At 39.9% G+C, this 21,692-nt stretch overlaps 1 protein-coding gene across 4 annotated transcripts in view; it reads left to right on the forward strand.

The window, feature by feature from the left end:
* Window positions 1–18,955, forward strand: part of STK32A (serine/threonine kinase 32A) — a 114,341-nt gene extending 95,386 nt beyond the window's left edge. For all 4 annotated transcript variants that reach the window (XM_058543438.1, XM_058543429.1, XM_058543447.1 and 1 more), the window contains 6 exons: window positions 3,832–3,929; window positions 9,047–9,163; window positions 11,839–11,964; window positions 13,455–13,583; window positions 16,530–16,594; window positions 16,993–18,955. In XM_058543438.1, coding sequence (XP_058399421.1) covers window positions 3,832–3,929; window positions 9,047–9,163; window positions 11,839–11,964; window positions 13,455–13,583; window positions 16,530–16,594; window positions 16,993–17,086 — 629 coding nt within the window. In that variant the 3' untranslated portion in view covers window positions 17,087–18,955. The remainder of the gene's footprint in view (window positions 1–3,831; window positions 3,930–9,046; window positions 9,164–11,838; window positions 11,965–13,454; window positions 13,584–16,529; window positions 16,595–16,992) is intronic.
* Window positions 18,956–21,692: the final 2,737 nt, after the last annotated feature.

Genomic DNA, 21,692 nt, shown 5'->3' on the forward strand with positions numbered 1-21,692 from the left:
TAAATTTTAGTGTATTTAGTGTATTTATTTAGTTATAAATATGATTTCCTACTTTTTAGTTGCTGTTGTTCTTATGGCATTTTTGACATGAAGGACTAGTTTTCTAACTAATCAAACCATTAGTCTTTTTACTTTATAGTTTCTACATTTGATGCTATTCTTAGCAAGACCTTCTTACCTCCAGATTTTAGATATGGTTACCTAATATTTTTATTATTGTTGTAGTTTCATTTTTTACTTAGTCCAGCTATATGTTATCCTCACTGAAGATATGTGGTAAGGACCTGATTTTATTTTTCTTAGGTTATTAAATAATTGTTTTGAGAACATGTATTAAATAAGATCCTTTCCATGATGATTTGAAATTTGTTCATCATAAACTAAGAATATTTATGTACTGGCATCTATATTCTGTGGCTTACAAATCTTAATTATTGTAGCTTTATAATGCAATTTAATACATGGGATGCAAGTCTCTTTATCCTTTTTCAAAAAGCTTTCATTATTCACACTTTTTTTGTAGATGAAATGTAGAATCATTTTGTAAATTCCAGAAATTACTTCTATTGTATTAAATTTATATATTAGTTTTTGGGCCCTTTCTTTATGTCCTGACCAGCATCTACTGTCCAGTTGTTTTAAAATCTGAAAACCAAATGATGGAAATCTAAATAGCTAATAAACATATTAAAATGAGGTCAAGCTTATTAGTAATCAAGGGCATGCCAATTTAAACCACAAGGAAAGACCGTTATGTACTCACTAGATTGCCAGAAATCGAAAGATCAGTTAATACCAAATGTGGATAAGGAGGTTGAGAAAGGGAAGTGTCATATATTGCTGGTCATAGTGTTAATTGGTACAATCACTTTGGTAAATAGTTGGCATTATCTAGTATACATGAAGATACACAGCCAACCCCTAGCTGTTCCCCTCCCAGGAATGTACCCTAAAGATGTGTGGACTTATCAGAGTCTTACATGTGCAGGAATGTTTGTGAGAGCATTTTTCACAATACTCCCAAATTGAAAAGAACCCAAATGGCTGTCAACAATAGAATAGGTAGGTAAATTACAGTATATTCGTATAGCATTGAATGTGAACAGACTATGTGCAGCAAGTTAGATAAATTTTATACACATAATGTTGAGCAAGAAAAGACACCAAAGAAAACATGGAGTAGGATTTAACATATATGTTTTATATGTATATAAACACACATACACATACATGTATGTTATATATATCCACTATATACACATATATATAACATATATATTACGAAAATAGGCAAAACTAAAGTATGGCTTAGAAATGCATATGTAGATAGTAAATCTATGTAGAAAGGCAAAACAATTACTAACACAAATTCAGGATGGTGGTTACTTCTATGGTTGTGAAAAGGGCAGGACACAGTGGTGGGATCAAGATTCTATTTCATGACCTGTGTAATGGTTACCTGGCCATTAGCTTATAACTACTTTTTAGATTCTCTTCTGTTTTATTTGATTTTGTGAATGTAGGTATAGAAATACTTTAAAAACCAAACAAAATACTCAATGGCTTTTTTGAAGGAGGCTTAGTCCCTCTCCACCTCTATTCGTCCCTCTCAGGAGGGGAATCCTCTTGAAGGGTTGATGAAAGCCCTCAGTATCTCCCTGCTGCGGGTTTTCAGCTCTTTGAGGGCTCAAAGAATTACCATCTGTTATGCTTCTGTATGTTACCATGATGTTTTTTCTTAATGTTCCACCAAAATTCCTCAGTGCCTAGTATACCGTGAATATTTGTTGAATGAATGAGTGCATATTCAAATGTCTTCATGCCAGAAAATAGCATAAGGAGAAGAGGAGAAAAAAGTCTACTCATAAACTCCGAGGATGGTCCAAGATGACAGAATACACAGCTGTTACAGAGTAATGTTTATTCTGTTAGGTATTTTCTTAGCACAATGGTCTGTTTATCCCTCAAAGTTCTCTGCAGCTTCTGTGAGATGTCTGTCACCTGTCACCTGGGGGACTATCTGAGATGACTTGCTGTAAAATACTGATAAGGGAAAGCAGAACTATAGTCCATTCCATCCAGTCTGTGGGGTACCATCGGGTCAAAGCCATTATCTCCCAAATTGCGTGGGGAGCTGTGACTTGCAGAAAGAATGCAGTGATGCATGAAAGGTGAATTCACTAGAGAATGAGGCCTACTTAGTCCTGCTACGGCAGGCTCTTACAGTCAGGGGCAGTCCTGGGCATCAGGATGTCAACATTCTACCTCTCTAATTGGACGCTGTCCACAGGATTTTACTGAGACCTTGAGTGCACCGAGCAGGGCAAGCCTGTGTGCACAGGCCCCACGTCACACCCATTCCTTCGTCCAGAGCCAGCACTTTACTACCAGAGTCTTGGGTCAAGTGTGTGCAGCTTTTGACTAAGTAAAGTTCCCATTATGGTGGATGTTTGCCTCTCTAGATGAGTGCCTAATTTTTTGAGCACTTTCTGGGTGCCAGGCACTGTGCTGAGATTTTGGCATGCATTACCTCATTTAATTTCTTACCTCTGTAAAGATTGTCTTATTCTGATTTTGCTGATGAGGACTCTCAAGCTCAGCCAACTGACTTCTTCCAGGTCACAATAAGTGGTGAAGGCAGGATTGTGGGGTTTTTTTTTGTGTGTGTGTGAGGAAGATTAGCCCTGAGCTAACATCCATTGCCAATCCACCTGTTTTTGCTGAGGAAGATTCGCCCTGGGCTAACATCCATGCCCCTCTTGCTCTACTTTATATGTGGGACTCCTGCCACAGCATGGCTTGATGAGTGGTGCCTAGGTCTGCACCCAGGATCTGAATTGGCAGACCCCAGGCCGCCGAAGTGGAGGGTGCAGACTTAACCACTATGCCACTGGGCCAGTCCCTGAAGGTAGATTTTGAACGCAGACAGCATGGTTCCAGAGCTAATGATTGCAACCATTGCTTAATTAATTGATTCAGCATTATTCATTCATTCAACAAATTTCTGTTGAGTGACTAAGTGCCAGGTTCCATACTGGACACTCGGAATGAGTAGTGAGCAAGCAGAGAAGACACCTGCCCTTGTTTTGTACTTCATTCTCCATACTCCACCCTTCAGGAGTTAGGTATATTCTTGGAAGAGCATGGAGAAGGCTCACGGTGTGTCAAAGTGTTTAGAGAATGCATAACTAGGGGGTCTCCACTGGCGGTAAAAGTGACTGTAGCTTTGCCTTCTGTTGGAGTCAATTCAAAGAACTGTGTTACGAAGTGTCAGTGCCACACAGCTGATATAGAACCTTCTATCTCTCAGAGGGCCCACTCCCTCCTTCTCCTCCCTCATCCGCAGTAGCAGGCCACAAATGCTGCCCTTGCCCCTTCCAGATGACTCTGAGATAGAGCCAATCCAATGTACGTTGCACCAAATTCTGAGCATTGTTTGCAAGAGTAATACAGATTCCGGTGCTTTAGCCCAAACCTTCCAAATCAGGACAACAAATAGCATCTCTCAGCCTTCTTGATTTCAGGGTCAGCTGCGCATTTGAGGCCTGATGGGATCCCATTGTTAGTAGGTGCACGATCTAAATAAGAGGAGAATATGACCATTAAGGCGTGTGCGTGCCTGTGTGTGTTGTTGATGAATGAGGCTACTGAGAGACATTAGAAAATGAGAAATTTTGCCTGCTGTGAGCAATCTAGCAATGAATGATAAACATCCATAAAAGTGTTCATACCCTTTACCCTGGTAATTCACCTTTGGAGGAACATTCGGAGAAATAGATGTGTTAATGTCTCAGGGAGTGAAACTGACCTAACTTTTCTTGTTTTTGCTAGCACCTGAGATGTTCAGCTCCAGAAGAGAAGCAGGCTATTCCTTTGCTGTTGACTGGTGGTCGCTGGGAGTGACCGCATATGAGCTGTTGAGAGGCCGCGTACGTACAATTGCATTTCTCTTTGGTTATTCTTCCCGCAAGTTCCATTTTTAAGAAGAAATAATGGCTTTTTGGCTAAAAATCAAGCAGTTTCTTTGAGAGGTGAAAGCCACTGTGCCCATGTGATGCTAATCACAACCCTTGGGATTTCTGCACCCATTAATTCACTCTCCCACATATGGGACCAAGCTTGTGAGTTAACATTAAATTATGCAGATAAAATTAAATGAATAATATGGATATTATAAACTCCCAGAGAGGGAAAATCAATATGCCTCACTCAATATCTTGTCTAAATATATTTGTTTGTTTAAAGAAAATCATTTCGCAGTCACAGTACAGGACTCTAATTCAGGCACACTCCCCAGGGCGAGTGTGAATTATTAATACAACATAATTCATGCCCTGTCCTGTCAGATTCCTGTCTGTCATTTGGCTCCTGGGTTCTGGGTTCAGTGGCAAATTAGAGTTGTTTCCTTTTAAAAGAAACATTTCTTAAACTAAGAAAATGCCTAGGAAGAATTTTGCTAAGAAAATATTTTTTCTCCCACCCATGTTATTTTATACCCAGATTACTTATAATTATGGTAGTTCCCTGTGATCTGATGTATCAACATTTTCAGATTCATTTTTGTTTCTTTTTTTTGCTTCGGAAAGGTGAAGAAAAGTTACTATTAGGTTGCTGAATTTTATATGCATATATGAACATTTAAGTTTTACTCTCTTAGCAAGTTTTGATTATACAATACAGTGTTATCAACTATAGTCACCATGTTATACATTAAATCCTCAGACTTGATTCATCTTATAGATGAAAGTTTATACCCTTTTACCAACTGCTCCCTACTTTCCCCACCCCTCAGCCCTGGCAACCACTTTTCTATTCTGTTTCTATGAGTTTGACTTTTTTTTTTTTTTTGGATTCCACATGTAAGTGATACTATGTAGTATTTGTCTTTCCACGTCTGGTTTATTTCACTTAGCATAATGCCCTCAGGTCCATCCGTGTTGTCTCAAATGATGAGATTTCTTTCTTTCTTGAATAATATTCCATTGTAGATATATATATATACCACATCTTCTTCATCCATTCATCTGTTGTCAGACACTTAGGTTGTTTCCATGTCTTGGCATTGTGAAAAATGCTGCAATGAACATGGGGGTGCAGATTCATTGTTCTAAAGCACAGATCTGACCTTTCATGTTAAAAAAAAGCTGTTGCTCCCAGTGCTTCATATTCATGCACACACACACAATCTCAGATGCCTTAGCTTGGCATTCTTTGCATTTTAGAACCAGATTAACTTCAGATTTTGCTTCAATTTGAGTGACCCTGACTCTGTGAACTCACTTGGGCCTCGGCTTCTTTGGACTTCCTCCTCTCTGGGGCATCCCTTGGGTGTTACTACTTCTTGTTCCTTTGCCTGTAAAGATATTTCCCAAGGTAAACCCTGGTCTTCTTAAAAAGTCATTCTTCAAATATGTTTGGGAATTGTTAAATTGACTTTGAATAAAGTTAAGGATGTGTCTTAATTGTAAGACTTTTCAAAATCTTTATATCTAATGTATATTGATCATTTCCTAGAAAAGACATATGATTCGACTACCCAAATTTCCTTTGCTGGGAAGGCCTTTCTCCAGACCTTTTAATATTCAAATCCTGCCCATTCTTTATGGCCCATGACAAAATGGCATCTTCTCTGAAGAAATTTTCTCTCATGTCTCTAGCTGAATCTGTCTCTCTTCCAAATACGTATGTACTTCATCTCTCTTATGACCCTTCTGAATTTAAAATTGTTGGAAAATATAGAAAAGCACAAAAATGAGGGTAAAAATCAACCACATCTTCTAAGGCAAAGAAAATTCCCCCAAAATTAAACCCTCCTTTGACCTTCCAATCCCACCTTCCAGAATGAACAGCTTGCTGTAGTCACTTCCAAACCTTTTCTGTTCTTATAAGGATAATCTATTTTCACATACACATATATATGCATTATTATTGCCATCGTTTTAGTAAAATAGAATTATGCTTTACCTTTCTGTTGTGACTTTTTTTCACTTAATAAGATAAAATGTAGCTACATCAGAACACCTAAATCTATTTTAGTTTTTGGATCAAATCCATTCTGTAAATTTATTGCCCTTGTAAATTTTTCCAGGTGTATCCATTTTTATGTTCTTATCTCTTCTATATTATTAGATTGTAAATTCATTAAAGGCGAAGCATGTATCTTATCCAGTTTCATATTATCCGTAGTGTTTAACTTTAAATAGGTACATAATAAATGCATATTGAGTGAATGGAGGAACAAGTCACTACAAATCAATTCTGATACATTCTAGGAAAGAATCACCAGCTAGACTGTATGTAATTATGTTTCAAAATATAGGTAATCTGAAGAAATGAAATACCAACACTTAATTACAACTATCAACACAACTAACCACAGAGGAAGGGTGCTAAACTATAATTTCCTGCTACACTTACAAATTCTTATTTACAGAAAAATATATGCCTCAAAGAGAAATGTGCTTGAAAACATCCCCATGGTTTCTTAGCTTGATCTCCATCTTGATGAGTGTGTCCCTTAGCCATTAACCTCCTTTGTCATCTCTCTGTCTCCCAGCTCTCATTGCCATTGTAAAGACAAGGTCTATGTCTTTTCTAATTTTGTACTATCCATAAGTATTAGCTTATGCTAGATACATACATAGTTTTGCACTAATTGCACATCCTTAGCTGCAACTCTTTTGCTTTTTTTACCCCTGAAATATGACTATAATCACATTTTCTCCCATCTAATATTTTACCTTTTCCCGTGTTCATTCTTTATATTCTCACTCTTAATTTATATGCTGCCTTAAAATTATTTGCTATATCCTGTTATTGCACACTGTAATTTTTCTTTATAGCGTGCATTCCAGTTATTTAAGTGTCTTTGTGTATGTACAGTCTATATAACTATCTGTGGTTTCCCTGCGTAGACGATAGGCTCCACCAATGTAGGTCATGTCTGTGTTGAACTTCATCGTATCCCCAATGCTCAACAGAGGTGCTGAAAGATAGTAGGCATTCAATAAATATTTGGTAAATGAGTAAATATATAATTCTAGTAGTTGATGAATTAACATGGATTTTTAAAATTTAGAACTAGAAAAATAAGTTATTGTGTAACAAAGGCAGTTTGACTGTTTTTAATAAGTTGATAGGTCATGAGGACTTTTAAAAAATATTAAATTCAGTCCTATTACCTTCTAAAGTAAATGAAAAAACACTCTTAAACCAGTTGCTTGTAGCATTCATCCATTAATTTATTCATTTAGGAAATCATTTTGTGTTTTTAGATGTCTAAGCAACAGTAGGTTTAGTAGCTTTTAGAAGCAGTAATGAATCAAAGAAGAAAATCAGAAAAAAGAAAAAATGTGTACATGACTGTAACCCTGGAAGCTTGAGTATGCCCAACCTACCCAGCTCTGAATGGTATACATGGAGTGGATCACATGTGGTGACCCGCAGTGCCCTTCCACTGGTAAAGGGTCAGTAAACACCGGTACTGGTGATAAGGTGCCCAGCACTCCTTGTCTGGCATTGAGTTACAGGGGTTATTTCCACTAAATCGTTACTGAGACAAATGAATTAGCTATGGTCCTTTACTCAGTCTTGAGGGAAGAAAATATGTGGCAAGTGTTTTTAGACCTTACATAAAAAAATGAAGTTTGGACACTCTCCTTTTTAGGGGTCAACTCCTAGCACTTCAGCGTTCCCTGAATATCTGCTATTGACATGCCATGTGTGGAGTTAAGCCTTCTTCACATCACCTTTATTGAAGACACATCTTGCTGTTTACTATTCACATTTATATCCACCCATTTTACCCTTGAGTCAATAACAATAAAAATGCCTCTCCTGTATTGTGTCTAGTATATGTTAGCCACTCTATTGAGAACTTTACATGTCTTATGTCATTTACTTTTCCCAACAATCTCGTGAAGTGGTTCATTTTACAGATGAGGTAGCTTCATCTTACAGACGAAGGAACTGAAACTTAGAAATTGAGTGACTCAGTTTAGCCCTCAAATCTTTTGCCTTAAGAGCTCAAATATTTAATTACATTATATTACCTTTTAATACTGATTTACAACAGGGCAAAAATTAAACTTCTCCACTTCATCCAGTTTAGTTCATCAGTTCACCGTCGTTTGTTGAGTATCTCGAAAGGGCCAGGCACTTGATAAAGGTACATGTCCATATTAACTGTCATATTGTTGGTTAATCTAATATGGAAATTTTGTTCATTAGACAACCATGTAATGAGTACCTACTAGGTGCTTGGTCTCATGGGCAAAAATGTGAGTATGGTAAAGTTTCTGGCTTTAAAGTACCTCACAGTTTACATAAAAGAGAGAAAACCCCAACGTTAATGGTTCCTTTACGAAATAGGGAAATTAATATAGGTCAAGGCTGCCCTCTAGTGGACAATTGTGAAAACTGTAACAAAGCCACCGTTTTGTGTTATTTCTTTCCCCGAAGTTAAAACTATAAAAGAAACTGGTTCTCTCAGAAGTAAAAACACTTTTGCTTCATCGTAAAATTTGTGACCCCACTCCATAGAACCAGGGACTCATAGCATTTGGAACTGGAGTTGAAGTTTTCTGGGTAACTTTCCGTTCTGAACTTATTATGATTCAGACAAGTGAAAAGAGGTGTATGGTAAAATTTTGGATCTTTTTACAATCAACATTTAAATAACAATTTTTTAAAACTTCCATTGACTGAGCACTTGTACTTATATAGGTTACCTCACAAAACAATTCCAAATTGGCATCTCACAGATGGATTTAGCCCGCAGAAATGTTTTGTTTGGTCCAACAGAATTACCGATGGTCAAAAATTCTGACATTTATAAGTATAGATTTCTAGTATCTTTTTTCAAAAAGTAGGAGTTCTGGCAACAGTGGACCACATATACATATGATAACACAGCAATCAGCTGGAAGGGATTAGAAAATGATATTGAGATTTTACTGGATGAAAATCTAGCATGGAAACATTGGCAAAGCAAAATTTTTTTCTTTTACCCTATAAAAAGGAAGACTAACTTCTTCTCTCCCTTAAGAGACCGTATCATATTCGCTCCAGTATTTCCAGCAAGGAAATTGCACACATGTTTGAGACGGCTGTTGTGACTTACCCTTCTGCCTGGTCGCAGGAAATGGTGTCACTTCTTAAAAAGGTAAGAAGGAGGATGCATGACAAAAGGAAGTCATAAAAAAGAAACATGCTGTCTGGTTTGAGGTTAGAAGTTAGTATACCATATTGGAGGCAGTCATGATAATAGACATTTCCAGAGTGGGTTTTGCAGCTAACAGCTTTTAAATACATGGCTTCATTAGGACAATGCACATGTCCTCTTGTGTGTCCCAAAGCCACCTCGAACTCACTGTGCCCAAAATGGAGTTCTTGATCTCTCTGTATTTCTTGAACTTGCTCCAATGTTCCCTCTCTCAGTGACTGGCCTTTCCATCCATCCACTTAGGCAAGCCAGAAACCAGAATTCATTTATCATCCCCATATGCAATCTATCACGAAGTTCTGTAATTTCACCTTTTAAATATCTTTTGAATCTGTCACTTCTTTCCATCTCCACTGCTATCTTCCCAATCCTACTGCCATCAAGTCTTGCCTTATAACTGGTTTGCCCTTCGACACTTTTACATACTCCATTCTGCCCCATAGTTATCTGTTCAAAGCAAAGCTCATTGTCTTCCCATTGTTTTTAGAATAAAGATAAAAATAATTTGCATGGTATAAAGATTCTAAGTACCTCTCAAGCCTTAGTTTGGACTTTGGTTTCCCTTTTGATTACACATAAACTGCTTTGGCCTTCTTTTTCTCTTCTCTTCCCTCCTCCAACACATATCATTCTCTCACCAATGTTCTGCCAGAACATTGCCCCCATCCCCAGCGCTTCCAGCTCTCTCCTTTAGATCAGTACTACTCAATGCGATTCACTGACTGGTTCAGGTCAATCAGTTGTTCCCTACAGGTCCATCACAAGTACAGAAATTCAGAGAAACATTTAGAAACTTTTATAGCAATTTGAGACTGCTGATGCCTCCATGGTCAGTGGACTCATCTCACTGAATGGGGTACAAGCCTATTTGGTGATGTCGAACTCAAGTCATAAGTTGCATTTGGTGTGGAGTTGCATACTAGCCATGCACAGTAACACCACATATTGGTTTCAGTGAGTTGGAAATTAAAACAGATGAACAAACAAACAAACAGAAATAATTGGCCCTCCTACACAGTTTGAGAAGCACAGCTTTAGATCTCGGCTCAAATATCACTTCCTCGGGGAGCCTTCCTCTGTTGTAAGCTCACGTAGCACTATCTTGCCTTCATAGAATTTTTCACAATTCAAAATTATACATTTCATGTGTGTGATTCTTGGGTTAATGATCATTGTCCTCTAAGCAGTGTGAGGGAGGGACCATGTCATGCTTGTTAACCTCAAGCATCCAACACAGAGCCTGACAGGGGGTAAAATTTGGTATTTGAATTAATGAGGTCCATAGCTTTCATCAGAATTTCAATGTGCCCATGTTCACCAAAAAGATTAAGAACAAATGTAGCGGGAGCTCAGTCTATGTATTGCACGATTATGTGAAAGAAAGAATGAGGTGCCCAGGAGGATGATGTTGGCTTTTTTCGAAGAAAGAAAATTACACAGATTGTGGCTGGTCAAAAAAAAATCTTTGGGGGCTAACGATTCAAACCCGTGTCTCTTGACTTTGGGGTCAAGTTCTCTGTTTTAGAATAGGGGTGCTGCCATTGATAATGTCAAAGATGAAGAACAGGGGGGTCATTTTCCATAAGCAGATTTTCCTCAGTTCCAAGACAGCCCTCTTCACCCCAAAATTACACCCTGATGATCCATGTTGTCACCTCCAGGACATTCTCAAGTGGACCTGACATTTCCCCCTTGAGCCAAAGGATTGATGTGATGTTGCTCTGGAGTGGTCAAGGGGGAGAAAAAGCTTTAATACCAGTCTGGAAAACCCAGAACTATGACAGTAGCCTTAGTTACATCTTATCTGTGTCACCCTCAATATATATTGATTAGTTGCAAAAACAGCTCAAATTTTTAGTGAAAGTGAATTTCATTTATAAAATCTGTGCACATTCGCCACCTAATGAGAGCAGACCTCCTCTTAGGCACTTTATAGACGTGGCCTCATTTTTTTTTTTTTTTTTTTGTGAGGAAGATCAGCCCTGAGCTAACATCCATGCTAATCCTCCACTTTTTGCTGAGGAAGACCGGCTCTGAGCTAACATCTATTGCCAATCCTCCTCCTTTTTTTCCCCCAAAGCCCCAGTAGATAGTTGTATGTCATAGTTGCACATCCTTCTAGTTGCTGTATGTGGGACGTGGCCTCAGTGTGGCCGGAGAAGCAGTGGGTAGGTGTGCGCCCAGGATCCGAACCCAGGCCGCCAGAACCGCTAAGCCACGGGGCCGGCCCAGACATGGCCTCATTTAATCCTAGCTGAACCTTATCAAACAGGTTGTTATTCCATTTTTACACATGGGTAAACTGAGGTTTAGAGAACAAACTTGGCCATAGTTGGTAGGGTATTCAGGAATCAAAGATGTGTTTGACTCAGAGGATGAGCTTTTTTTACTCACCACGTTGCAAAAACCAACTTACAATTCATTCTAGCCATGCATCACCTACATTATTTGTTTACGCCTGCATTATCTATATTAGTTGTGTATGGGGTTAGGGAAGGGGAACACTGCCTGGTTTCCTTCAGTCCTACACTTGAAAACACTTAGAGGGAATTTGCATGATTTTTTGCCCCATTTTGACCTTCTTTATAATCTTGATGTTTATATTCCATTGGCAGCTACTTGAACCTAATCCAGACCAGCGGTTTTCTCACTTGTCTGACGTCCAGAACTTCCCATACATGAATGATGTGAACTGGGATGCAGTTTTGCAGAAGAGGCTCCTTCCAGGTTTTATTCCTAATGTGAGTCAATTCTAACACAGACAACGCCTGATGACGCTCCTTCAGTGCGTGTTACTCTGTGTGCCAGACACACACATGGTCTCACGAGAGAGCCACACCAGTGTGGTAAGATAGCCCAGATTCCTGCTTTACAGATGGGAAAACTGAGACACACAAGGGTAAGTTGGTCACCAAAGGTCACATGTCAGTAACTAGCTGGGCTGCAGTTCTAATCCTGATCTGTGTCTGGAGTTCTAGCTCCTAACCACTTTTTGTGGCTTGCTTTAATTGGAAAGAAGCCCTAATCTTCCAAATAGTCATTTCCAGGAACCTGCTAATTGAAAAAACAATGTTTTCTCTGATTCCAAAGATGTAGAAATTTGTATCCATGGAGTTGTATGAGTCAAAGGATTGAAAACTGTTGGAATTGGGGTGAGGTATTATTTTTACCATCCACCCCTCTTCCTCTGGTAGTTCTATTCCAGGGAGCTACACTTATAATGACTAACAGCCAAAGGGAAATAATTCCCACCGATGACTGCCTGGCTGAGGGACATCGTGGCCTACTACAGACCGCTGGTAAAAGTCAGAGTCCAGAAGCTTGGGCCAACAGGCCTAAGTGAGGCCTCTGGTCCCTTCTCTCTTACACAACCTGATTCTATACATTTAGACATAGGTAGATTGGCAGAATAATGAGCTCTTAAAGGGGCCTGGAGAGACAATTGAGAGTTTTCTGTTCTTAAGCCCAAGCGAGGCACTCGCTGTGGGCTGTGGGCGTGTGGGAGTGTGACCCTTCATGTGCAAACAGCAGAGGGAGCTGCGATGAGAAGGTCAGGTCAAAGTGCAAAATGAGAAGTGAGAAGGCAGTGTGGGGAATTCTAGGCTGGGGAATCTCTACCTTATGGAGCAACGGAAAGACGGGGTCAAGGTCACACCTGTCCGCTGTGCAGGGTCCAGTAGGGGCCGCTTGTATCATGGTTGAGGCAGACCCTCTGGAGATCTAGCTCCACCTCCTGTTCCTTCTCCTCCTACATGCCCCCCATTGCAATTAGCCACCAACGCTGCCTTGAGAGACGCTCTACATATGGCCTCTGACTTTATTGTGATAAGATGGGAGCTTGTTAAAATGCAATTTCCTGGGCCTCGTGTTCGGAAACACTGATTCAGGAAATCTGGTCGGGGAACGGGGAGTAAAGAACTCAGGTGATTCTGATCTACAGGATCATTAGAACATCTTGGAGAAGCAAAACCCCAAAGCTCAAACTTTAAAAAATAATTGTAATTTGATTTTCTTTCTAACTCACTGAGGGCTCATTGGGAGTTCAGAAAAATAAACAAAATATAAAATTAAAGAATATGAAGAACAATGTTGGCAATAAATTATCTAAAACAGAGTGGGAATCCCAGCTTATCACCCTTGGACTGCTCCGTGAGGACTTATTCTCCACAGTCTGGTGTATTTTTAGAATGATACAGGAATCTAAGGAGTGAGCAACCTGTCTTCCTTGCAGAAAGGCAGGCTGAATTGCGACCCCACCTTTGAACTTGAAGAAATGATTTTGGAGTCCAAACCTCTTCACAAGAAAAAGAAGCGTCTGGCAAAGAAGGAGAAGGAGATGAAGAAGTGTGATTCCTCTCAGGTGAGCAGGGTCCCCGCCACCCTCAGGGTCAGGGGAGTCTTCGTGACAGCTGCAATTCATTTGAGAGCTTCTAGTGGGACATGGTCTCAGCATCCTGATTTTGCTGAATGCGGGAAGGAGCTGAGCACACAGGTAGACCAGGGCAGCTCTGGGGACCCTGGCAGCAACGTTTCACTCGAGGACTTTCTCTCTAGTGCTCTCCCATTAACTTGATTCACTCATTGCCCTCTCCCAGCTCTCAATTAAAAGTTTACAATTTCCTGGGAGAGGCTCTAATTGGCTAAAGCTAGGTCAAGTGACTATCCCTAACACGATGGGCCAGGGGCTGGTTTTAAAGTACACAACTGGCTATTTTGGGCACCACTCCTACTTTGAGGAATCTGGGAGCAGCCAAGCCTAGATGGGGTGTCTGTTCTTTGCCACAAGCAAAATTTCATGATACTGGGGCTAGCAGAAGTAGAGAGTGTCTGTTTACAGAAAAGATGGAATTCTTCTAAGGTCGAGCACTATTGCTGGATTTCAGGCTGAGTGAAATTAATTTTCTAACTAACTATATTATTCTCTGTCAGAGTTAGAGCTCAGATTTCAATATGGTAACTTGCAGGAACTCAGCAGGGTTTTATACGTGGTCTATCTATTATAATGATGGTGACATAATAAATAGTCACTTTGCCTCTAATGGTCATCCATTCATCCACATAACCATCCACTCGTCCCCCTACCGTGTCAACTAATGGTCATCCATCCCTCCATTCCTCCATCCGTCCATTCATTTAGGCTACTTTTATTGAGTACCTATTATCTGCCAGGTCCTGTGCTAAACACTGGAGAGAGCTGTGAAGGAGATAATAATGCCTGCATTCAATGACATCCCTGTTCTCAAAGATTGCTTAGTCTTGTGGTGAAGATAGCCCTGCAAACAATTAAGTATCCTCAATGTGCTTAATTTCTCTAGTCCTCAGGGGCTACTATACCCTTTAATGGTCCATTAACCAAAGTCCACATCCTGTTGGTTCACAGAACTGGCTTCTTGCCAGATTCCCATCCTTAAGTGTTTTCTAGGGCCCTCTGAGGAATGCTTAGCTGTGCCGCAAACTCACCTTGCTTGTTGCTTTTCACTTGAACCGTCTTCCTCCTAACGATCTGTTCATATCACAACCAACTGGCTTCTCCAGACCTGCTCCTCCCTGTCCCCCTGTAGAGCTTGCCTGTTGACAGGTTTCTCTGCTAACAGGCCCCGAAATGTAGCCAAGACCAAGAGATCATCCTTATTCTAAGTTTTCTAAAGTTTTAGACAACAGCAAATTGTGAGAAACTTTTTACCAGGCCTCCCATTTTATTTGATTATAATCTTGATTTTTAATGTTAAAAATATTTTTAAATGTTAATATTTTTGATATTTTTCATGTTATATTTTATACATGTTTATGTATATATCTTATATAAATATAAATATATACTATTTATATTTAATATATATAAATATATATAATATATATAATAATAATAATATAATAAATATAATATAATATAAATTAATATAAATTAATATAAAATATAATATAATATAATAAATGTAAATATATAAAAATATATAAATATATAATATATAAATATATAAACATACATATATATTAAATATATATTTTATATATGTATGTAATATGTATATAAATACATGCATATATATGTACACATATATAAACACATAAAATATACAAACACATGTAAACTGAAAATATTATATAAATATATGTTAAAATATTATGTAATATTTTATATATGTGTATATATTTATATTTTTTATATAATATTTTATTTTTAAAAATGTTTTTCCGGAAATCTTGGGTAAAGCTGCTGCTCCAAGGAGCGCTCTCAGGTGATGTTTATCTCGTACCTTCGTGTCCCCGTGACTGATACTGGAACCCTTAGGTTACAAATACCGCAGGTTGAGAATCAGAGTGAAGTGTGGCAGAGTCTTCTTTCTCTCCTTTGCTTTCCTTCCCTCCAATTTTCTCTGAAATTTCCTCTCCTTTTTATAGTTTCCTCTCCTATCACTTAAACATGTGCTGGGGAAAAAAGAAAACTCTCCAGTACTTGAGGATTTAGTATTTTCTAATCCCTAGATTTAAAAAAAAAAAAAAAAAAGAATGAATATTTTTTCCTTAGAGAAGAATATTTTTCATCAGAAGTAATTTGGAAATATTTTGTGGCAGACTTTTTTAGAACATTTGATCTGGGGCTGACCCTATCCTGGGCCTGATGATTATCGTTTTTGAGGTAAATTTTCTCATTATGATGGAAAAGTCATCAAATAGAGGTTGAAAGCCAGACAGTGAAGCATCAATGCAAATGTTTTGCATGTCTGTGAGAAAGTCACAAATAAAGAAGGCTCTGTCGCTCCAGCTGAAGTACAGTCAGTCAACCCCAGTACAGTTGTTGAGGGGAACATTCCATCAGAATTCAATGTGAAGAGATGTTTGTAGGCTATTCATTAAATTCGAGTAGAACCTCCAAACATCCCACATGAGGCCCAGACAAGAGGCAAGTAGGTAACAGCTCAATAAACCCTTGCCCCCCACCGCCTTGAAGCCATAGTTGCTTCTCAGGCTAAGTGGCTGAAAGACATCAAGCTCAGAAACCATAACCCAGGTCTTCCTTGCTGGCTCACTGTGGGGAGCAGAGTGTTGACATATTTTATCCTCTTGCTGTTTCTTCCCTATTTGTCCTCTTATTATTCTGGTTGGGGTCTCACTCCTGCTACAAACCTTCAGATAGCATCCATTTTGAAGATACATTGTTACTTCTTCGATTTGGGCCATTCAGTGAACAGACACTCAATAGGCTGTTCATTTTATTATTTATTCATTTTATTTATTGGCTATTTGAGGATCCTAATTGGTCTGCTAACTACACCTCTGCTTTTTTCCAATGTTCACCTGGAAGACATGCCTTCTTCAGGAGCACCTGGAATCTGTCCAAAAGGAGTTCATAATTTTTAACAGAGAAAGGTAAGTAACTTGTGGGAGAACAGCAGCCTGGCAAATGATGGATTGTTTCAGCCAGAGTTTATTTGCAGAGCCTTAATGTATTTTTTTAACATTTTTAATTCTTTCTAATTACAAAAATGATGCATATCCATAAAAAGAAAATTTGAAAAATTCAGAAACCTTTTTTTCTTGTAAGAGATTTCAAAAATTGTAATAGGCAAAGTAGCTTACCATCAAGTTTCTGTTTATGGTCATAGGAATTGAGGTTTAAACACTTAAAATCAATGACATTTTTAAGGTTTGCTTGGCTCCTACCTCTATAAATTGTTGGACTTAATGCTATCATGCCAAAAGCTTAAATTTTTTTCTTTTCCTTTTCAAAGAATAAACCCTCTTTTTTTCTTTTTTAACCTTTTAAGAGTAAAAAGAGACTTTAATCAAGGACAAGCAAAGGTAGCCTTGGACCACACCAAAGACCCACAGGCAGAGGATGGCCAGAATAACAACCTGTGAAGTCCTCAACATCTTCTTGGGACATTTCCTGGCACCTCAGGCCAGGAACTTCTGGTTTCCACATCAGGAGGAGCTGACAGTAGTTCTCGCCTCTGCACGCCTCACACACCTTAGAAAATGTGAATGAACCTTTGGAAGGAGGCAGCCTGATACAGTGAGGAGTCCCTGGGCTCCTGGGAACAGGTCTCACTACTAACTGTGACCCTGAGCAGGTCACTTCACCTCTTTCTTTGCTTCAGTTTATTCATCCAAATTGAGGTTACACTAGATGAGCTCTACGCTGCCTTTTTACTGCTACCATTCTGTTATTCTAAACAGCTTTTGTTTTTATTTTTAAAAGAATATTTGAATGTAGATTTATTTTTCCACTCCTTCTACTCACACTGTGACAAATGGGCAAACGGACATAGGTGGGTGATGAGTGAGGCTCTTCAGAGCTAGAAGTCTTCATCAAGAGGTCGGAATCCCCAAGCCCGATTGAACAGGAATAAAGAATTCAGTCAGGAGGCAATGACTGGGACCAGATTAGGAGTAATGCAGATTAATGAGGGTCTTCTATCAGCTAGCAAGAGCCGGCTGTGCACATCTGTCCCAACGCACTGTATAGTGATGTGAAGTTGGGAAGTTGAAATTGGTAATGATGGGAATGTTTATGTCATGGAAATTGGCAAATGCTATAAATCAGGGCTCTTTTTTCCCTCCCAGCAAGCCAGTTGTTAAGTATTTATTAGCACACTGCTCACCCTCGTCTAGTAAACATGTTCCCTGAGGGCCAACTGTCTTCTTAAGATTATCAGAGACCTATGTCTGGAGAAGATCAGAAAAGAATATCTATTGTCACATTGAAAGCATGTCCGCCTTGTAGTACATTGAAGTTGTACCTCACACAGGAGTTATAGTCTAAGTTAGAATGTGAGGTGAATTTGGGAGATAGTAAAATTTACCCTTGAAAAATCTCTTAAATTACCCATAACATAAGGTGGGTATCTTTTCTTAGAGAAGCCCAGTATAGTGAGTTGCCCTTCAATAATGAAACAAGTCATTGTTTTTGGTTCATTTTATCTTTTATTTTTGGTCTCATTTTTGGCTAATACCAGATGAACATATTATACATGCCTTTATAGACTAGAATTACCCTTAGAACTGTGGGATGCTCACACATCTGAGAGGTCTAAGGTCATGGAGACTGACTAAGGAAACAGCAATACTTACTTGTGCTTACTGCAGAATCTTGGCCGAATTGCCTAATTATTTAAAATATTATTGATATCTCACTTTTTCTTTACATTTTATTTATTTGCCAAACACAACGTCTAATTCACCTAAGTGAGATGTGCATGTGATGTAACACCACTCGCCTGATACCCAGAAGATCTTTGCTGAGGAACTGTTTTTGGCAAGTCACAGATGCCACTAGGTGGAGAGTCAAGAAGTGAACAGGCCTGGTGGGGGATTGTTGTAACCCTTGTCCTTACTTATGGAGAGTATGGGCCTTACCAAGTGAGCTGAAAACAGAAGACCAGACTAGTGCCCATTGGGAAGCCAGACAGATGGCAACAGGTAGAAGAAGTAACAGATATGGCCGCCTGCTACTCAGGACTTTTCTAGAAGGGGAGTCACACTGGGGCAACTACACATGAGTAGAAAGCCTGTGCTGAACTTGAACTCAGCATTAACGGTTTTCTCCTCACTGAGCTAACAGGAGCTATGAAACAGTGCCTCTCCACTTTAAGAGCAACCATATTTTTGTTAAGAATTAAAGGCCAGCTCTTTTGTTCTATTTGTTTGATTCCTGTTCTCTACATTTCCCACACATTATTTATGTATGCCATTTTGTTTTTCTCTGACCACTATAAACTCTAAGCACTGGCTCTGACCAAATTTCATAAAGAGGGGGATGGGTTGATAAGAGTGACAAGGTGACCAGATTCTGCTCCAGGTTGGTAACCTCAGGAGTGCCAACAGCCACTTGCATGCTTACCAGCGTCCACCTTTCACTCGTTTGATTCCAGCCCTGATGTGCTGTGGACTTATCCCCCTCAGTCACCTGATCCTTCCTCTTGCTATGACCTTGTATGGATCATCCCAAAGAAGAGACTTGGAGAAACGCTTACCTAAGGGCAGTGGGGTCAGTAGGTCTCCCCTGGGATGGGAACTCATCATTTGTGCCATTTCACGTTATACAATTTATAAAGGGATAGGAACCCAATACAATCTCTGTAGTTTGGATCCCTAGTCTTTATTTCCAGCGACCTGCTTCTGTGCGTGAAGCACCCCTGTGGGCTATCAGGAACCATGGACCCACTGACTAGAGAGCACAGCCTCAGAGGCCTACTCAGGTTACAGACCCACAATGTGTTTCAAGTTAGAAAAGAAGAAGCATCACATCTATCAGTGTAGACCAACTGATTATAAGTACCTCCCACCACCGGACATTTTGAGCATTAGCACAAAAAAGTTTTCCAAAAAATAAAAGGATGCCTAAATCCTTACCATGATTGCTAGTTGTCGAAATCAGATCCTTTGGTTCTATCCCATAACTTGGGATAAAAGTTACTATCCTACTGGGTGGAACATGTCTCATCTAGATATGTGACAACCAAGGCTCAGGGCTAAGAATTTTAGAAATCAGGGTGACTATTGCATGCTTTTGTCTGGTATTCCTGGAATCTTTCTCTCCTAACAGCTTCCTCCTTTACCTGTGTGGAGCATCTGAAAAGTCTGAGGTTTTGGAGACCAGAAGCATCCTGGTTGTAACACTCTTGCACTGCACCAGGGCTGGCCAGCCCCGTGCATTCACAGTGACCCCTAGTGGATGGGTGGGACAGCCCCGCGACCCTGGCCATGACCCTAACACCATGGAAGGAAATGCTCCGCTAATGGCTGGCACAACTCGATGCCACGCTGGGTTTGGCTAGGGCAGGAATGAATGTTAAGCAGCACAGAGCACTGGTGAATTAATTAGGGTAATTGAGTTAATTAGTGGTTAGGCTTCTTTGGAAAGATTTAACCAGAAGTGACTAGACTTTATATCATCCTAGCTTTTCTAGATTGGATGGACGAACATATAACTAGGGAGAAAGAATGTTAACATAGCCAGCAGGGCCCAGTGTCTCTGCTTTTGGCTGGCACAGTAATGCTAAGGCTGAAATTCTTTAAAAGCTGAACGAAAGGCATGAAAAGCATGGTGAGTTTGTTTCAGTATCCAATTGTCCCTGTATTCTGTCTGCACAAAATCCTGTTTCTGACTGTCTGCCTGCGATTGCTGTTTCTTACAAGCTCAATGTGTCTGACTGATACTAAATGTGGATGTTAAAAATCCAAACTTCAGTTATCTGTGCTGTTGTCAACAGGCAGCCTTGGATGGGAAACGTGTGCTTCTGTTGAGCTGTGGCATCTATAATGCAAATGTGCCTGCGTGTATTAAAATGTCTGCTGTATACAGGAAGCCACTGACCCTTCTTTGTCAGCCGTGTGTGAGTGTTCTTCCTAGACGCAGGGTTGTGGGTGCCCAGAGTCCCCTGTTCTTACTTCCATTTCCTGCCATGAGGAATGTCCTTTACCAGAGACAAGCTGGTGCTGGAGATGATGTTCTATAACTAGGCAATGCAGCACAATTTAACTCATCTACACGTACAAAAACTAAAAACCTGACCCCTCTAGTATCACACCTTAGGAAGCACAGCCCAGAATTCTGGATTTTGCCTTTCACGATGACCTTAAGCCCATGGACAGCCCAGGCGCCTCTTTTCTCAGCACTCTGCCTTCCTTTCCCTCAACATCTTTGTCCCACTCCATACACCAAGGCTGCAGGGGGATGTTCCAAGGCCCATAACCTGGGACCGGAAGGTAACAGACAGCTCTGAACTCTTGCAGCTAGAAGCAACTTCTAGGGACCTCCAACTCTCTCTCAGACCCCCAACAGCTTAGCAGCCAGTAGGCTGACTGGTTCCCCGGGTTTGTCCTGAAATAAAGAGCTTCTCGTAAGTCTTGTGGGCTCTAAAGTCCTGCATGCTGAGTGCCCTGTTGTCCAGGTCATGTTAAGTGTCCTGTCGTGTTCTCAGCAGCCAGCTGAGCACAGGGCAGGATCTAGACCTCTTTCGATTCTGAAGAATGCCAGCCTTAAGTATGTGATCTCATTTTTGCCCATTGCTTTGACCCTTTCATACCCCACCCTCTGCTCAGGGTGGTGTTCCCTTTGTGATGGCTTGATGGCAGCAGAGCTGATTCCAGAAAGTTCTTTGAAACCAGACTTATTCCTAGTTCTATTCAGTGTTCTCATTTCCCACCTGGTGGTCAGTGTGACTCAACCTGCAGAGGTGTAAAAGATAGTCAATGTGTGAATTTCACTGACTTTTTAAAAAAACTGCTTCATCCCTTGTACAGCCCTGCAAGCTGAGTTCATTTTAAGTGTCGACCATGCCCTTTAAACTCACGCTAATCCTCAGCAGAGCTCAGTTGCTGCCTTGGTCATGAGCAAGGAGAGGTGTTTCACCAATCCTGAGTTCGAGCCACAAAGTGGAACTATGGGCCAAGCGTATTAATCATCAAACCTTGAATGTCAAACGGAAATAATTCTTTATGTGCTCAGGGTGGCTTTTGACAT

Source organism: Diceros bicornis, chromosome 1 (assembly GCF_020826845.1).
Source record: "Diceros bicornis minor isolate mBicDic1 chromosome 1, mDicBic1.mat.cur, whole genome shotgun sequence".
Classification (NCBI taxonomy): Eukaryota; Metazoa; Chordata; class Mammalia; order Perissodactyla; family Rhinocerotidae; genus Diceros; species Diceros bicornis.